Source organism: Alternaria ethzedia (genome assembly GCF_023757985.1).
Source record: "Alternaria ethzedia strain BMP 0044 chromosome Unknown scaffold_20, whole genome shotgun sequence".
Lineage (NCBI taxonomy): Eukaryota > Fungi > Ascomycota > Dothideomycetes > Pleosporales > Pleosporaceae > Alternaria > Alternaria ethzedia.
Genome location: NW_026056213.1, coordinates 262,135 through 279,045, shown reverse-complemented (window position 1 = coordinate 279,045; position 16,911 = coordinate 262,135). Strand labels below are relative to the sequence as shown.

The following is a 16,911-nucleotide window of genomic DNA, read 5'->3' as shown; positions in this document are numbered from 1 at the left end:
AATAAGTATAATAATATTCTATATCTTATTTATTATATACTACTATACAGCCTCTTATTAAAAGAAGTAGCTACTATATAGCTAAACCTCTTTACTAATATTATATAAGTTATAGTAGAAGTTTTAGAGAAAGATTATATAGCTCTATAGAGTATTAGCGTATAAAAGCTTAGTATTTCTAGTAAATAGTACTAGCTTCTTCTATTATCTATCTATAAGCTTTAGTTAGTTAGATATAGTAAATAGTATAAATAGGTATTCTCTCTTAATTCTAGAGGTAGTAAGCTACTCTACTAATAGAGTAGGCACATTAACCTATAGCTTTTTCTAGTTAAAATATAAAATAAAGAGCTTAACGTCTATATACCTCTATAAGTATTATATAGAAACCTTAGTATTTATAAAAACTTACCTCTAGCTTATATAGTTTTATAGAAGCTTAGTGTAAGTTTAATCTAACCTAATTTATAATTCTACTAGTAGATATATTATACTTAAATATGTAGCACTTTATCTAGGCGTAATAGATAACAAAATATAACTATATACGTAAGCGTTATTATAAGTTACTAGTAGTATCTACTCTAAAGTCTTTCTCTAAATTTATTAAAAGAACTTTAGTTAATTCTAGCTTTATACTCTACGCCTACGTTATATTAGTATAACTACTTAAGCGCCTTCTTAGTAATAGCCTTCTAACTAGATAATAGTATACTCTTACGCGCCTAGAGTAGTTAGTATATAGAATATTACTATCTTAGTATTATAGAGCTTTAATATACCTTTTAGTATTTAAGAGACTATATATATAGCTAGATAGAGTTTAAGTTATATAGATTTTCTAACTAAGAGCTATTAATATTTTAGATATATATAGTATTAGACTAGCTAAGCTTACAAACGTAGTAGTACGTAGTAGCAGCTTATATAGTAGAGGTAGTAGACTACCTAAAAGGTTAGCTCTTCTTATAGAGTATATTATCTACTTTATTAATACTACTATTATACGCTAAAATCTCTATATTTACTAAAAAACTATAAAGTTTCTTTCTATAGCTAAAGTAGATCTAAAGATATAGAACTTATAGAGTATACTTATAGAGCCTACTAATATCTTAATACTTAAGTAGGTAATACTACTTTGCAAAAGCCTTTAGTTTTGTAATTTAACTATAAACTTATTAAAACTAAAGAGTTTAGGTAAGAAAAGCGTTATATATAAGGTATAGCTCTTATAGGTATATAGCGTATAGGCTTCTTTTATATTCTTCTAGATACTAGTAAAGAGCGTAGCTTATTAATTACTTATTATTTCTAAGTTTTTACTAAGTTTAGCTCTAATATTCTTAATAACCTAATCTTATTTAGCTATCTTCTTAGTAACTTTAAGGTTAGTACTATCTAAAATATTACCTCTATTAGCGCTAATACTATAGGTAATAGTCTAAATAAGATTATAAAAGTATTAGGCTATAGTTATAATTCTTAGTATCTTAGAGCTTTTAGAAAGTAATGCTAGTGTAATATATTATAAGTATTAGTAGAGTAGTATAGGTAGAAGCTGTAGACCTAAGAGCCTACTTTCTATTAACTCTAGACTTTAACCTTCTTATTATAGTACTACTATTTCTAGTCTTTTATTTAGTAATTCTTATTATTACTAGCTAATTACTATTAAGCACTAGATATACCTAGCTAGACTAAGCTCTTAGTAGCTCTTAGAGTCTGTACTAACGTTCTAATATAAAACGTAGCTATAGACTATTAGCTATAGACTAGATTTTAGCTAGTTTTAGCTACTCTAGTGCTATTAATAGATATTGCGTTTAGAATTCTTATATAAAATAAGATATTCTCTCTATTTTAACTATATATTTACTTATACTTATAACTATAGCTAGTAGATAATAAGCTTATAGAAAATAGTAACTACTACCTTATATAGTAGTAGCGCTGCTAATAGATATAGCCTAAAATATAGAAAATACTAATATTAGTGCTAATATAAAAGAGATGTATAGAGCTATAGTAGAATTTATAGCCTATAGCTACTTTATAAAATAAAACTTTATAATCTACGCGTTTATATATAGAAGTTCTCTATAAAAACGCTAGAATTATATTATAATACTAATATTTACATAAGGCGCCTAGCTAGATAGAATATATACTACTATACACTAGAAGAGCTTATAACTACTAATTCTCTCTATATATATTTATATTATGCAAATTTATTAAGATAATTTTAGTAAGCTAGTAGTAAGAAGTTAATAGATAAATATTCTAGTATTTATAAAAGTATTATGCCTAAACTTAATAATAATAGAAGGTTAATACTACTACTATAAAGAGTAGACCTACTTTAGTAGCTACTTACTTTCTATATAGAACTATACTAGTATATTACGCTCTTTATAGCTCTCTACTACTAGTTACACTAGAGAGCTAGAGTAAATCTACTACTAATAGGTCTTACGCTAAATAACTAGTAATATATTAGTAATACTAAGTGTATTACTATAGATACTTAGAGTGTAATACTAGAACTTTAAATATCTTTAAAGCGCTTTTATAACAGCTCTAAGCGCTGCGCTATTATAGTAAGTAGTTAGCGTATTATAGTAGTGTCTAGTATAGTACTATATCTAAGAGAATAGAAGATTTATAGTAATAATATTAAAACTTTTATATATAACTAGAACTTTAGCTTAGCTTTACTACTATAGATTAATAGAATAAATATTCTAATTAGCTATTAGCCTTAGATTTACAAAAGCTTTACTAAAGAAGATTCTAACTTCTAGGTAATATACTTAAAGTACTAGAGTAAGCAAAACGTATATAACTTCTAGAGAAACTAATATAATTACACTAATATATAAAAAGACTATAGTTATTATATAGAAGACGTATTATTCTTCTAATAGCTTCTAGCTAGAATACTATAGAATAGTTAAGCGTAGTAAAAAGGTAAAGATCTAGAAGTAGTTACTTTAAAAGAAGATTATAGAGAAAGCTTATAAAGAATAATAATAGATTAATAAATTAGTAGTAGTAGAGGTATACACTTTACTAGAAGATAAGTTTATAAATATATTTTTATATAGAGAGAATAGAAACAAGAGAGTACTAATAACTAGAGATATAAATATTACTATAAAATAGTGTAGTATCTATAACTAGCTAGACTTTAGTAATAGTAATAGAGATAATAAGTATCTAGAGAAATAACTCTATTAATTACGTGTACTATTATTTTTATACTTTAAAGTATTAAAGTAGTGTAAGAAAATAAGATATATAAATAGCTAGTGCTTTACGTAAGAATAATAATATAAGTTATAAATAAAATACTTATTAAATATAAGCTTATACTATAGAATACGTAGTATAACTAGCTATTATATTCTCTTTCTATTATTATAAGTAGGCGTATAGTTTTTTGTAATTAACTTATAATATAAAGTTACTTTAAAAAATTATAGTGTTACTATAATTACTAAAAAACCTTTATAATTTATAAAATATATAGTTAAAAGAGTAGTAAAACTAATAATTAAACTTTTAGAGTAGTAACAGCTATAATACTACTAATATAGTTATTTTATATTTATACGTAGTTACTAAAAATTTTTTACGCCTTTAGCGTAAGTATTTCTAAGCTTTTTAGTATAAGACTTTAGTTACTTACGCTCTTTTTACAAAACGCGCGTTTCTTTTTATAAGAAACTTTACTTTTTTCTAAAGTTAGTAATTATACTAATTATTCTATACTTTCTATATATACTAAGAAATTAAGGGCTTTTAAGAGGTAAAGTTTTAACCTAACTAATTAATACTATTAAAATTACTAAGTGTAAAATAGCTAAATTACGTATAGATAGTATAGAGTCTTTAGTAGTAATATAAAACTAGCCTATATTAAAAGGCTAGAGATAAAGTTAGCTATATAAAAGTAGAAATTTTATAATATTATATAAGAAAGATTATAATTAATAGAAATTAAAGTATATTATATTATAGAAGAGTAATCTATTAACTATTTTATATAACTTAGTATTCTAATCTTAAATATATATACCTTATTACCTAACTTTTTACTATAGTGTTGTACGTATAATAGTAACTAGACCTTCTAGAAAGTGTATAATAGCGCGTAAGTATAATATATATACTAGTCTAAATCTTTATTAACTTCTAGGTCTTATAAATCTTTATAGAATAACTTTTCTTCTTTACTAGTATCTTCTTTATATTAGTATTATTACTATCTAGCTCTATAGAGCGCTTCTTAGAGGCCTAAGCTAACTTTACTCTTAACGCCTTTACTACTTTTCTATTTACTTATAGTATTAAGTAGTTATTAATATTAATAGTAGAAGCTAGAAATAATTAGTAGAAGTTCTGTCTAAAGATTAGAAAAGATAAAAGTATATACTAAGATAACTTTCTAAAGTATTACGCGTATTAATTTAGCTCTATAGCGCCTTTACCTAGATATTACTAATATTTAGCGCCTATAAGATAGAATTTATTAGCTATATTCTTTATATATTTTAAGATTTTACTACTAAAAGGTCTAATATACCTTCTTAACTATAAATTTACTAAAGTATATCTTAAATATAGTAAGAATTATAAGCGTATACTTACTAAAGAACTAAGTTAGCTTAATTAGCTTATTATTATAGTAGTAGAGTTTAGCTATTTTCTAAATATTCTATTAGTAAAGCTAGAGAATAACTAGTATTTAGAGTAGTATACTACGTAAAGCTCTTACTTTATATAGATAGCTTTAAAAAAGATAGTAGTAAAAAGATAGCTATAAAAGTAGACTATATATAGCTTAGTACTATTAGAGGTATTCTTCTTAGAGAGTATAGACTAATATTATTAGTAGAAGTAGTAGAATTTCTAAGATCTCTAGAAGAAATAAGCTATATATATACTATCTATTTTCTTATAGAATAAGTATTATAAAGTCTTTCTATTATAGTTATAAAATATAATTCTATATATTAGTATAGTTAGTAAAGTCTAGATATAGATACTAGAAAAACTAAGATCTTAGAATAAAGAGCTAAAGAGATATTAGAAAAAAGAAAAAGTAGAGCTAAGCGTGCTAGAAAGATAAAATAAAAGAGAAGTAATAGTAGAAGAAAAAAAATAGAAGAATAGAGCTCTACTTATATAACTTTATTCTCTATACTATATTTTACTTAGTAAATATTAGTAGTTACTAGAAAAAAATAAAATTTTAAATTAGAGGTTTAGAAATATACATTCTTACTCTTTTCTTTAAATTATAGCTTAGTTTATTAATTCTTAAATAGAGTATAGAAAGGTCTAACTCTAGTATAGCTTTTTATTTTATGCTACTTTCTCTTACACTAATATAGCTTATTACGCTTCTTTACTTCTTTATAAAAAGTTTATAGAATAATCTTAGAAGAGATAAAAAATAGAGATAAAGTATTACTTTTATTACTATAGTTATTTATTAAATTAATAAAGCCTTTAGAAATAAAGTAGTTATCTTTATTATTACTATTAATATACTTAAGTACTTCTTTATCTTCTTACGTAACCTTAATATTACTAGTTTTAATAGTATCTAGAATACTCTTACTAGTTTTAAGCGTAGTATTATTATTTTTACTAAAGTTATTTATAGTAGTATTAGTACTATTACTACTTAAGCTAAACGCGCTTAAAATCTTAATAGCTAGAGTAGTAGCTAGTTAGATAGTAAGGTAGTTTATAATATAGCTATAGATTCTAGTAAAGATTCTACTAGAAGTAAAGCTAAGTCTAGAAAGTAAAGTAGTTAGTATAAAGTAAAGAAAAAGCTAAAAAAGAGAAAGTAAAGCTTATAAAGTATAAAGTTTAAAGTAAAAAGTAGGTAAGTAGATAGTAAAATATAGTATATAAACTAAAAATTAAAAGCTAACTTTACGCTACTTAAAGTAGCTACTAAAAAGGTAAAAGAGAAAGCTTATAAATTTAGAAGTTATAGCTAAAAGTAAAGATATTATACTAAACTTTAAAATAAAGAATAAGAATATAATTAGAATTAATAAGCTTTAAAATAAAAAACTAAGAAAAAGGTAAAAAAGAACTTATAGATTATTACTAGTCTATTAACTACTAAATTATAGTAGTATAAGTAGAGAGGTAAAAGATTAAAAAGTAGACTTTAAAGTAGAAAGTTAGTATAGATATAGCTTATTTAGATAAAACCTTATAACTTATAAAGCTAGCGTAGTTAATACAGAACTAGTTTTAAGCTATAAAAGTAAAGTAGTAGATATAAAAAAAATAAAATAAATAGTAGAGAGTCTTATTATATGTAAATTTAATTAACTTAGCTAAAGCTATAGTTATAAGTAGTAGTTATTATAATAGTTACAATTATCTAAAAGACTACTTCTTCTAAGTAAGTAGCCTAAGCTTTACTAGTGCGTAAATTAAGCTAATAAGTAATAATTAGTAAATACAAGGATTTTGCTACGCGCGGTAAAACTTTACCCTTCATCTCTAAGCTGTGTGTTGTGCTAGGTGGTGTGACGCACGAAGTAAGGACAGTTAATGGAAACCTTGGTATGTGGAGAAGAAGCAAGTAGTGCAGCGAGCCTAGAGATCTAGGCGTTGTTTTCCCTCCAAAGTCAGGTACCCAATAGCATACGGCGGAGAAGCGTCACTTTGTCGTCGCGATGATCGCGTCATGGCCTTGTGCTTTAGGCAAAGCTCCCGCGGTCGTCGCACAAACCAAAGATCCACTCCGCCAGGCACGATGCAGCTAGCGCGCGTGAGGCTGAAGCTCATGCTGACGTAACGCAACGGCGGCTGAAGAGTGGCTTGTAAATTAGCTAGCGTGTTTGGTGCCATCGCCTTGGGGAAGTGGACACGCTATCGCGACATCTGCAACCCCTTGCGCCAACACGACCGGAGATAGCTGTGAAGAGAGGGTCCAATTGGGGGTGTCTTTTACATCGAGGAGCTTCATGATCATACGGCAGACTACAGGCTGGGACACAGCAACCGCCACGGAACCGAGCGCGCATTCGAGAAATGGACGGTGATCCCGCCGTCGAGCCAGAAATCGATGGCTTCAGTCGCGTGCTGCCCCTGCCGTATCGCGTCGCTCTTATAATAGTCCTGGGTATGCAAACGCTCACGCCGTCTGCTCTCAACCACCTTACTAACTGCCGCACAGGCATCTGGGCCTGGGGTCTAAACCTCCACTACCTCACCCTCATAAAGATAGACGTCCCGAGTCTGATCCGCTACCCAGGCCGTACCTCACCCCGCCATATCCCGCACCACCTCTCCTGCTACCGCATCGCAACCTTCCTCTCCATCCCGCTCGCACTCTCGCTGCTCCTATTCTGGACCCTTACGCACGGCAGCCCTGCAGACATTGCCGCTTGGGAAATTCTGCCAAACCTATACCTCTTGGTACTAGTTATTGGCTTTGTCATACCGCTGCCATTTGTTAGTCGCAATGGACGGACTCGTACACTGGCGACGCTGAAGCGCATATCGATCGGCGGCATCGCAGAAGCACAAGACGGAAAGTTTGGAGACATTCTGCTCGCCGATGCGTTGACGAGTTATGCGAAGGTGCTGGGCGATCTATTTGTCTCACTGTGCATGTTCTTCTCGTCGTCGCACAGCTCAACAGGGCCCCCGAACAGGAGTTGCGGCGGCGTGTTTTGGGTTCCCTTCATCATTGCCATACCCTCGATGATTCGATTGCGGCAGTGTATCACGGAATACTACCGTGTTCAGAAGGCGAACAAGCAAACCGGGCAGATCAGCCCAGCGACAGGATGGGGTGGCCAGCATCTGGCCAACGCACTGAAATACTCGACCGCATTTCCTGTCATCATACTGAGTGCTCTGCAACGCTCGCCTGATCCTTCACGTTTTGGTGTTTCGGAAGCGACGTTGTTCCGTATGTGGCTTGTCGCAGTGGTGGTAAACTCTGGCTACTCTTTCTACTGGGACGTAGCCAAGGATTGGGATCTTACCCTCTTCTCCAATGCCCGTACTCGGGATAGCCCAGAATACCCACGTGGTCTAAGACGGCATCGCTGGTTCCATGCCAAAGAATTCTACTATGCAGCGATTGCAGTGGACGCAATGCTGAGGTGCACTTGGAGTCTGAAACTCAGTGTGCATCTGGATCATTTCAACGATTTAGAAGGAGGCATCTTTACAATGGAAGTTCTCGAGGTGTTGCGGAGATGGATATGGATCTTCTTCCGCGTAGAGACAGAGTGGGTGAGGAATCACAGGGGCCCGGCGCCTGATGACATATTACTAGGTGATGTTGGGGTTGGGAATAAATATGACGATAGCGATTAGGCTTCGTTATTCATCAAAGATGTAGATCGACTGCAAGCATGGAATGCACCTCTAACTTCTTTTCAAAACTTCATGGATCTCCGCGATTAGCTCAATATGTGCGCTGCGTTGCGATGCATGTATAGCTCGCCCTCGGGCTATAGGTAAGGAAGGAGCGACATAAGTCTCATCGGGTGCCATGATTTCTTCCCATCCACCTCACTTCTTTGGGAATCCAATGCACGATGATGTAGGCAGCAGCCAAAGCGATTTGCGAGGTACGCGGCTGTGGACATTGATGACCTTTTGAGGCTTTTCATTAATAAGTTCAGACTACTTGATGATAGGCCAGACCTCGGAATGCAACATCTACCCCCTACATGACTGGCTGGCAATCGTCCTCCATGCTTACATCGCGCTAATGGACGCAGCACGAAATGCATTCCTTCTTGGGACTAGTACGGCAGTCAGCTCCCAGTCATCTATATGCTGCCGGCAAGCCTATACACCACACAACCACTTTCATCTGCTCGGTAAAGCGAGACTTGTCAATTAGATTGAACCTAGACTTTCTTTCTTTTAGTATCAATTGAGGCTCAACAGGCCCACAGATTGAAAAACCATTCACGCTGCAGAGAATCTGATGGTGTTCCGCGGCAAACCATCCAAGTTTTGCGAAAGATGTAGGGAGAGAAGACTACGAGTATGCCTCCAGTCCAAAGTTGGGATTCCTTACTGACACATCCAGTGTGATCTGCAACGGCCAAGTTGCAACTCTTGCATTCGAGTGGGAGCAGCATGCACCGGCTATCGCGACACGATCAACATTCGGATTAGCGACGAGACCGACTTTGTACGAACTAAGGCTCTGGCAAAGACAAGGTCATCACTGAAGCAACGATGTGTTGGCGAATTCAAAGTCAAGCTTAAGGTCCGACATCTACCCCAAGACCTTGTGACCCTAGGTCGGGACATGTTCTTCACGTACTACGTCTCCGATTTCAGTCGCACATGGGACTTCCTATACAACTATCTGGACCCAAGATCCGCGCCCAAATATCTTACTTTGAGCATCGAGGCGGTCAGTCTCGCTTTCTTGTCCCATCAGGTTTCTTCTGAGACTGCAAGAGATCTAGGACGTAGGAAGTACTGTCAAGCACTTCGTGAGATCAACGTTGCCCTACAAGATCCCACGACAGCAAAAGCGGCATCCACTTTCGAAGGCGCGTTGTTGCTGGATCTCTTTGAGAAGATCATGAAGTCGGCCTTGGAGATCAACACATCAGGACACGCCCACGTCGAGGGCGCTCTCACATTGGTCAAACTGCGAGGTGTAGAGTCGTTTAAGGAAGGCACTGAGCTACGGGCGTTGATGGGACTTTCCCTGAACGCGACGATATGCTCATTGAGCACCGGGCGAGTGGTGGACCCGTCTATACGACAAATACGAGTACACGCAGCACAATTCGTCAATACTGACTATCCGAAGTGGAAGCTCAGCGGATTGATGCTTGACATAACCGATCTAGCCGCAGAGATGCGCAAGGGCTTTATGACGGCGGAAGAAAGGATAACGAAGAGCGAGTACTTTGATCGAAAGCTCGAGATTGTTGCATTTGAAGCGAGCCCGGCTTGGACGTATGAACGCAAAAGCTTATCTGATTCCGATGGAGTAAGACTGGTACCCGACGGATTCCCAAGGGTATACGACGTCTACCCCGATCGCATGATCACCCAGATGTGGAACGTGCTTCGCATAGCCCGAATACTTCTCTGCGAGGAGATCATCCAGTCCTGTTCTGAGAGCTATGATCCTGAAGTTGCCGCTCAGTGTGATCGAGCAAATACCGCCATCTTGGCCCTTATCCAGGAGATCGTTGCATCGGTTCCTCAGATGACGGACTGTGACCTAGTCGCAAAGGATAAGCTGCCTAGTGGAAGCACGTGTAAACAACATGCACATAGCATACCGCATATCCTCGATGTCTACATACTGATATTCAGCCTATACGTTGTTGCTTGGTCAAAAAGCTGTCCACAGTCTGCAGTCGATTGGAGTCTGAAGCACCTGCAGCACATTGCCGATCACTTTGCTATTAAGGAGGCTGCCGTCATTTTGAATATCTTGAGAAAGCAAAAGAGGGAGGAGCGTATTGATCCATGGTATGTATGCATTTCATTCATTCGTTCCCAACACGGCGAGAGCAAACATCTGCGTTTGCACAAGAAGGTCTGGTCTGCATACCCAAGAGATATTAGTCGGGGTTCACGACGATGGAAGGCCATGCTAAACACCCCGAAGGAGCGTCTTTCAGATCCATGAGACGGCTTTTTTACTGAAAAGAACGCCTGTGATATCGGAGCCTTTGGATTTGCCGACATGGGCGAAAGTAAGGACCTAATCTTGGAGATGCTGAAGACACCGGATTTAGAGAGCTTGTACGCAAAATTCCAGGAAAATCGTGGCCCATGCTGAAGGCTTTATCGCGAAAAGATTCATCGAACACATCCGAGGCTCGTTCCAGCTTCATTGTAGTGTCCACTACAATACTATTTACTCGTCTGTTTCTCTCAACTAAACTACAACCGTACACGGAAACCCCAGAGTTAAAGAGCCTTCCATACACAAATACTAAATCTTTTCCCAGGGATAGAGTCTTCGGTCAGTTATCCAACGCCCCCAAAGATATTTGGATGCAGTCCGCATATAGTCACGGTCACGATATGGACACCGCATCTTCCGAGTAAGCTTCCCCGGTCTCCTTGTCCCCATCTTAAGGGTCTGATACGTGCAATAGCCGTCACGTCATGTGTCAATCACCTCTGGGCGCTGCCAGGCCATCTCCTTTGATCACTGGTTTGCCTCCAGGGTTTCATGTCGGATCGTAACACAATAAAGGCTAACACACATGCACCGCTTAGGCATGAAGCGTATGGGCACCCAGAAAATGCTGCAAAAAGGCATTTCTTGTAAGTCTGCCTGCCACTCTCTCATGACCCTAGCAAGCATACCCACTACCACCGCGATACAAATCTCTGACCTGCCACCTCATAGCCCCCATCATACCTTCGGACCCCAGGACCCGCGCCTGTGCTACCAAGCCGCCGGTTTCGCAACAGGGCCGTGGAGTAGTCTCCTAGAGGAACCTTGAGATGCTGCGTTCCGCACGTCATTTCGTTGAGTAGCTAGCTGGGATGACTGTTCGAATGGGGTACCAAGAGAAAAGACCATGTATAACCTCACTCAAGATCGAACATGGGCAGTGGATATATGATCAATCTTCTCATTCTGTTCCCTTGCGAACTGATTATAGCAACCGGTGTCGATAATACGGCACAAAAGCCGACACACAGACACACACATACCATGAGTTTTCTACCACTCTTCCCTCGACGCCTCTTCTTCGTAGAGATGTTAAAATAGTACAAATGGTGATTTTGAGCGTAGTGAAAAAAGATGAAGCGATAAAACACCAGATACAATGCCAAAAATGTGACCCGACTGACTCAAACCCATCGATAAAGTCAAGGGCAAGTGCCGCCCACCCACCCTTCGCCCATTCTTTTAGTCGGATAAGAAAAATGATACATTCGCGCCCTTTCTCTCAAAGGAAGAGAGGGGTGCCAGGAAGATGGTGATAATATGTAGCCACTGAAAAACGCCATGCAATGCAAGATTTCCCTCTTCTTCCAGTCCCGAATCCAAGATGAAGCCTAGCTTCATGTGCATATGGGGATGAGCCGCCTTTTTTTTCGCTCCCTGCCAAGTGTAGGTGTTGAAACAAAAGAAGCAGCGATGTAGCACTGCAAAAGTGTGATGTTGAAGGAAAGCCGGCGCAAAGATAATGTACCAAGGGAGCCGAAGCGGAGCTGAGGCCATGCGAAGCTGACTAGTTGAGGAAGCCCTTGCAGCCGATAGAACCACAGAGACAGGGAATACGATCCGTAGCGTCCATTTCACGCTCGAATTTGTAGTCGTACGTGAGTTCCTCATCTGGAAACATTGTTAGTAGATGTTCAGTGGCATGGATTGCCCGGAAAAAGGAGCTGTGCTTACCAGAGTTGATATCCCGCAGCGCGTAGATGACGATACGCTTCGTGTTGTCGACGCGAATAATCTTGGCCGTGCAGTTTGGCGTGCAAGAATGATTGATGAATCTTGCAATGCCTCCCATCTTGGTTGCGTCGATGACCGTGTCTTCGTCAATGCGGAATAGGTAACTCGATCCAACACCTTGCATGTCGTACTTGGCTTCCCTGAGATCGGCAACGCGTTGTCGAACTTTTTCACCCACGTACTCGATAATCATGTCGTTGACGGCGATGGGCTCTTGGGCGTAAAGACCCCAGTTATGGATGGCGGAACGGTCGAACTTGACTAGCTTCTTGCGCTTCTTCAACTGGTTGAAACGGAGGGCATCGCCTTCAGCGCCGGACATGTTCTTGGATATGTTGATATCGTTGACCATGCGACGGTTGTTGGCGCGGTTGGCACGCGAATTGGCGGTGGATGTCTTGTTGGAACTGGTCTGGAACTTGAAGCCTTCAACAGAGACGATACTTCGCTCTTCTTGCTTAGCGCGGCGCTGGCGCTCTTCGCGCTCCTTCTGGACGCGGATACGATGAGGGAGGTACTTCGACTTTTCAGACTCACGAATCTTCTTGACACCCTCCGTACGAGCCGAGCCAGTCGCGTTGGGAACGTAGTACCCTTCGATCTTGGTTTCCGTACGCGAGACACCCTCCTCGCCGTTGCGGTTGAGATGCTTGATAGACTTTTGTTTCCATGCCCAGGATTGTGCATCGCCAATCTTGGCTGCACTGATGGACTCCATGGCAGCCTTGAGGTGACGGAGATCTTCGTCGTCTTTGAGCATGTGTTGCCAACCGTCAATGTCCATTACAACACTGAGGTCATCCTCAACAGTCTTACGAGGCTCAACCGAGGACACGCCCCAGAACACAGAAGAGGCCCGCTCGTCGTCTTCCGGCGTCGACTCCTCAACCACGACCTCTTCGATGACCTCCTTGACTTCTTTCGCTTCAGCAATCTCCTCTTCCGCAGGCGTCTCGATCTCCGTGACCTCGACCTTAGCAGCCTTGGCCTCCTCTTCGAGCTGCTTCTTGGTCTTCTTCTTGGGCTTGGTGGCAGCTTTCTTCTTGAGTGTCGTGAGCGTCTCTGGCAGTTCAGTAGTCTCGATGGGCTTGAGTGCTTCGTCATCATGGGTGATGACGACTTCAGGTTCAAGTTTGTCAATCGGGCTTGCTTCCACCCCAAAGATTGCATCAGCCTCTTGCTCAATTTTCCGTAACCTCCTGAACCCTTTGAGTGCTTTGTCTGCCTTCTTCCAAATAGGCGACGAACGAGGAAGAATTGCGAGTACTTGCTCCAGCTCTTTCTCGGCCATGTTCTCTGGGTCCTTGTGAATGCAATGAGCAAGCAAACTCCTTGCATGCGAATCGTCCATCTCCTCGTCACTGTCTTCGCCCCAGCCCGTTTCGATACGGCGCCGTTTAGCGCGGTGAGCTCTCGACGACTCTTCCACCTCCTCTTCAACGTCCGTGGAAGGAGCACGGCTGATGGGTCGGCTCTCTTGCTCCTCAGTACCGCGAGTGAGTTGGCTGCGACTCTCATCATCCGACTCCTCCGGCTCGAACATCTCAATCATCTGGCGATGCAGCCCACGGGCAACACGGGGTTTAGGCGCAGATGCCTTCCTTCGTTCGTCCGCAAATGCATTGACAACCTTCGGAGGTTTCTTACCACGCCTGGTGCTGGGATCAAATACACCCAGCGACCTGCGTGCGTTGCGGCCACCAAAACCACCATTGCGGCCCTTTGGTGTACCAGCTCCAAAGGCGTCGAATCCTGGGGCGAGAAGTGCGGGTGGTCGAACAACCTCTTCCTTTGTAGGCGGAGCCGGAACATTGAACTTGCGACGCTTTTCCACATGAAGATCCGGTTCCAGGAGTTCCAGTATAGTGGGCGCGGCCAATTTCGTCTTAATGTCACCAAGAAGCTTCTCTTGGAGCTCCTGTTTGAGCACGTCCAAAGCGGCTCGTACAGGATCCAGCGAGTCTGCCCGCTGCTTCTTTTCCCACTCAAGATCTTCCGCCTCTTCATGTTCTATCCGCTCTTCGATGGCCTTCCGCTTCTTGTCGGCTACCACGCGCTCTGGGCTGGGACTCCGCTCATAGTTCGGGTCGCCGTATTGGTTGCACTCCATGTTCATAACGTAGGTGAATAGAGCCTGCATGTGACATTCCTTGTAACATCGAACGGCCTCGTCTTCACCACGCTTCGACTCTTCGAAAGTCACATAGTAACCCGTCTGGTCGCATCGCACCGAAGCCCACCGAAAGTTCTTTAACCGCTTCTTGAGATGTTCGACGGTTGTGCTGAGGACGGGTACGTATGCGTGTGCGATGAAGATATAAGGCTTCCGTTTCAGCGTAGGCTTGACCGGTTCGCGTTCGATCAGGAAGGAGAGTGCGGCTTTCCTTGTCAAGGGTTCTCGGGGGATCGGGATTGGCGGACGCGCGCCCTTGCCAGATGGGCCTTTGGGAACGTTTGCCGGCAGATCAAAGGCTCCCGGTGTAGCTGGTGCCGCAACGCTCGTAGTCTTCGCTGCGAGCTTGGCACGCTGTTTCTCCTCCTCTTTCCGGGTCTGCTGCACCGCCATATCCATGAGTTTCTGGCATCTCCGGCCCTCGCGATCAGATTTCACCCTGATCGTGTGCTGCGCAATGCGCTGATTTGTGCCTTCGCGCTCAGCTCGCTTTGCTGAGGTGGTTGCTTTGATGCCAGGTACTCCGCGCGTTGGTGGGGTGTCGCGAAACTTGACCAGACATATCCCAAGTGGGCTGCCGTTATCGGGATGTACTTGGTTGCGGAGCGTCTCTACTTGGCCATAAGTGGAGAAGAAACCACGCAATTGCGCGTCTGGTGTCAAGGGATCGAAGCCCGTCACTACGACTTGGGTTGCAGGCCCTGGTCCGCATGATATGCGTTGATCAAAAGAGTAGGGCTTAGCGACGTATGGCGCTATCCGGAGCTTTGATTTGGGAGCGCCCGTAAAGGATGTCTTGATGACATAGTTGCCAGTGGTGTAGCCGGCAATGGCGAGGCGTGGATCGGGAGGAGGAGATGGGTCGCCCTGTAACACAAGTTAAGTTAGCCTTAGCGTCACAGGGCGACCACATCTATGTATGTATTTGCAACCTTCACGTACCTTGTCCAGTATTGTGGTGTATTTGGCCGTTCCCCTTCCTCGCGCCTTTTTATCGAGCTTGGGGTCAAGTTGTGCGTCGTAGGTGGAGCGTTGTCCCAGCACGCCGTCGGCTGGGAAGACGGAGATGCGCGTCTCGGGCGGCGTGTTTATGGGGGTGATGGTATCGGCGACATTGTTGGGCGCGCTCGATGGCGCCGCGTGTGTAGAGGACGAGGTTGTGTGCATCGTCTCATGCGAGAGCTTGGAAGAGCGCGGACTGGGCAGCTTGCCCGGCGGAGACGAGTCTGAGCTGGTCAAGGGTGTGAGGGCGTGGAGAGAAATATTTTGGCCAGAACGCGACATGGTGGAAGGCGCGGAGAAAGTGGACGAGGCGGGCGTAGGAGCAGAGGCGTCCGAGTCAACGTCGTCTAGCAGCTCGCTAGGGCGCTGCGCATCGTTGTTGGGTGAATCCGACTTGTTCCTGCGCGTGCTCCTGCGCGTTTCACCCGCTGCCGGTGTCGCTGTGGCCGCCGAAGCTGCGTGCGAGGGGGCAGACGAGCCGGGGCGACGAGAGGCTTCCCGCCGCAGAGACCTGTCTTCTCGTTCGCCGCGTCTCGTGCCTGACATGGACTTGATGTCGAAGCCCAGTCTCTGATGGCTGCGCTGCAAAAGCCCACCACACTATCGATCGACCTTGTATTAGCACGTGTATGCTGCCGCCATCACTGTATAGCCGGGTGTGATAGAAGAGGCGTGGGTAGGGGCGCCGCGCGCTGCTGTACTCGATGCAGCTGCAGGCCAGGAACGGGATATCGACTACGCGCACCACGCGGTGAGGACGTGTCGGGGCGCCCGGGGACAGGCGGCGGAGGCAAGGGAGAAAGACAGGGAGGAAAGATGGGCCGGGCGATGGGGTCGACAGCGCTCTGCTCGCACAGATGGGGCTGGTGGTGAGTAAGAGCCGTCGTCCAGGGAATCTGAGGTTCCAAGGCGAGGCACTGCGCCTGGACTAGCGTCTTCCAAGGCCCTGGCGGGAAAAGGAGAGTGCTTCTCTCGTCCACCAACCATCCCTCTTGCACTCAACAATTTTGGTGCATTGCAGCGACCAGCCTTGGCCACCATGGTCGCATAATCTCCGCCATCGTCTCCTGCATGGAATTGCCGCCCCAGGACTGGATCTCGCACGCGCGCACCACCTTGTCAAGCCGCATACCTCCAGCCTAAGCGTCATCGCGATCGCCTTGCGTACACTATGCACTTACGCTAGCCCACTGCAGTCGCACGAGGACATGGCCAGCGCAGCACAGCACCATTCAATACTGGAAACGCGTTTGAAAAGCACGTGGGA

General features: G+C 41.7%; 3 protein-coding genes across 3 annotated transcripts; 2 read left to right on the top strand and 1 right to left on the bottom strand.

Moving 5' to 3' along the window:
• Positions 1 to 7,074: 7,074 nt before the first annotated feature.
• J4E87_007388 (uncharacterized protein) lies at positions 7,075 to 8,373 on the top strand (the record flags this gene model as incomplete). Its single annotated transcript, XM_049378984.1, has 2 exons — positions 7,075 to 7,165; positions 7,220 to 8,373. The coding sequence occupies 2 exons, from the start codon at positions 7,075 to 7,077 to the stop codon at positions 8,371 to 8,373; spliced, it is 1,245 nt and encodes a 414-aa protein (XP_049231254.1).
• Positions 8,374 to 8,590: 217 nt separating this feature from the next.
• On the top strand, positions 8,591 to 10,675 carry J4E87_007387 (uncharacterized protein; the record flags this gene model as incomplete). The annotated part of the gene is made up of 2 exons (XM_049378983.1): positions 8,591 to 8,602; positions 9,101 to 10,675. 2 exons carry the CDS (start codon positions 8,591 to 8,593, stop codon positions 10,673 to 10,675), a joined length of 1,587 nt encoding a protein of 528 aa, XP_049231253.1.
• Positions 10,676 to 12,242: 1,567 nt separating this feature from the next.
• J4E87_007386 (uncharacterized protein) lies at positions 12,243 to 16,190 on the bottom strand (the record flags this gene model as incomplete). The annotated part of the gene is made up of 3 exons (XM_049378982.1): positions 12,243 to 12,346; positions 12,410 to 15,509; positions 15,585 to 16,190. 3 exons carry the CDS (start codon positions 16,188 to 16,190, stop codon positions 12,243 to 12,245), a joined length of 3,810 nt encoding a protein of 1,269 aa, XP_049231252.1.
• Between the last annotated feature and the right edge of the window lie 721 nt (positions 16,191 to 16,911).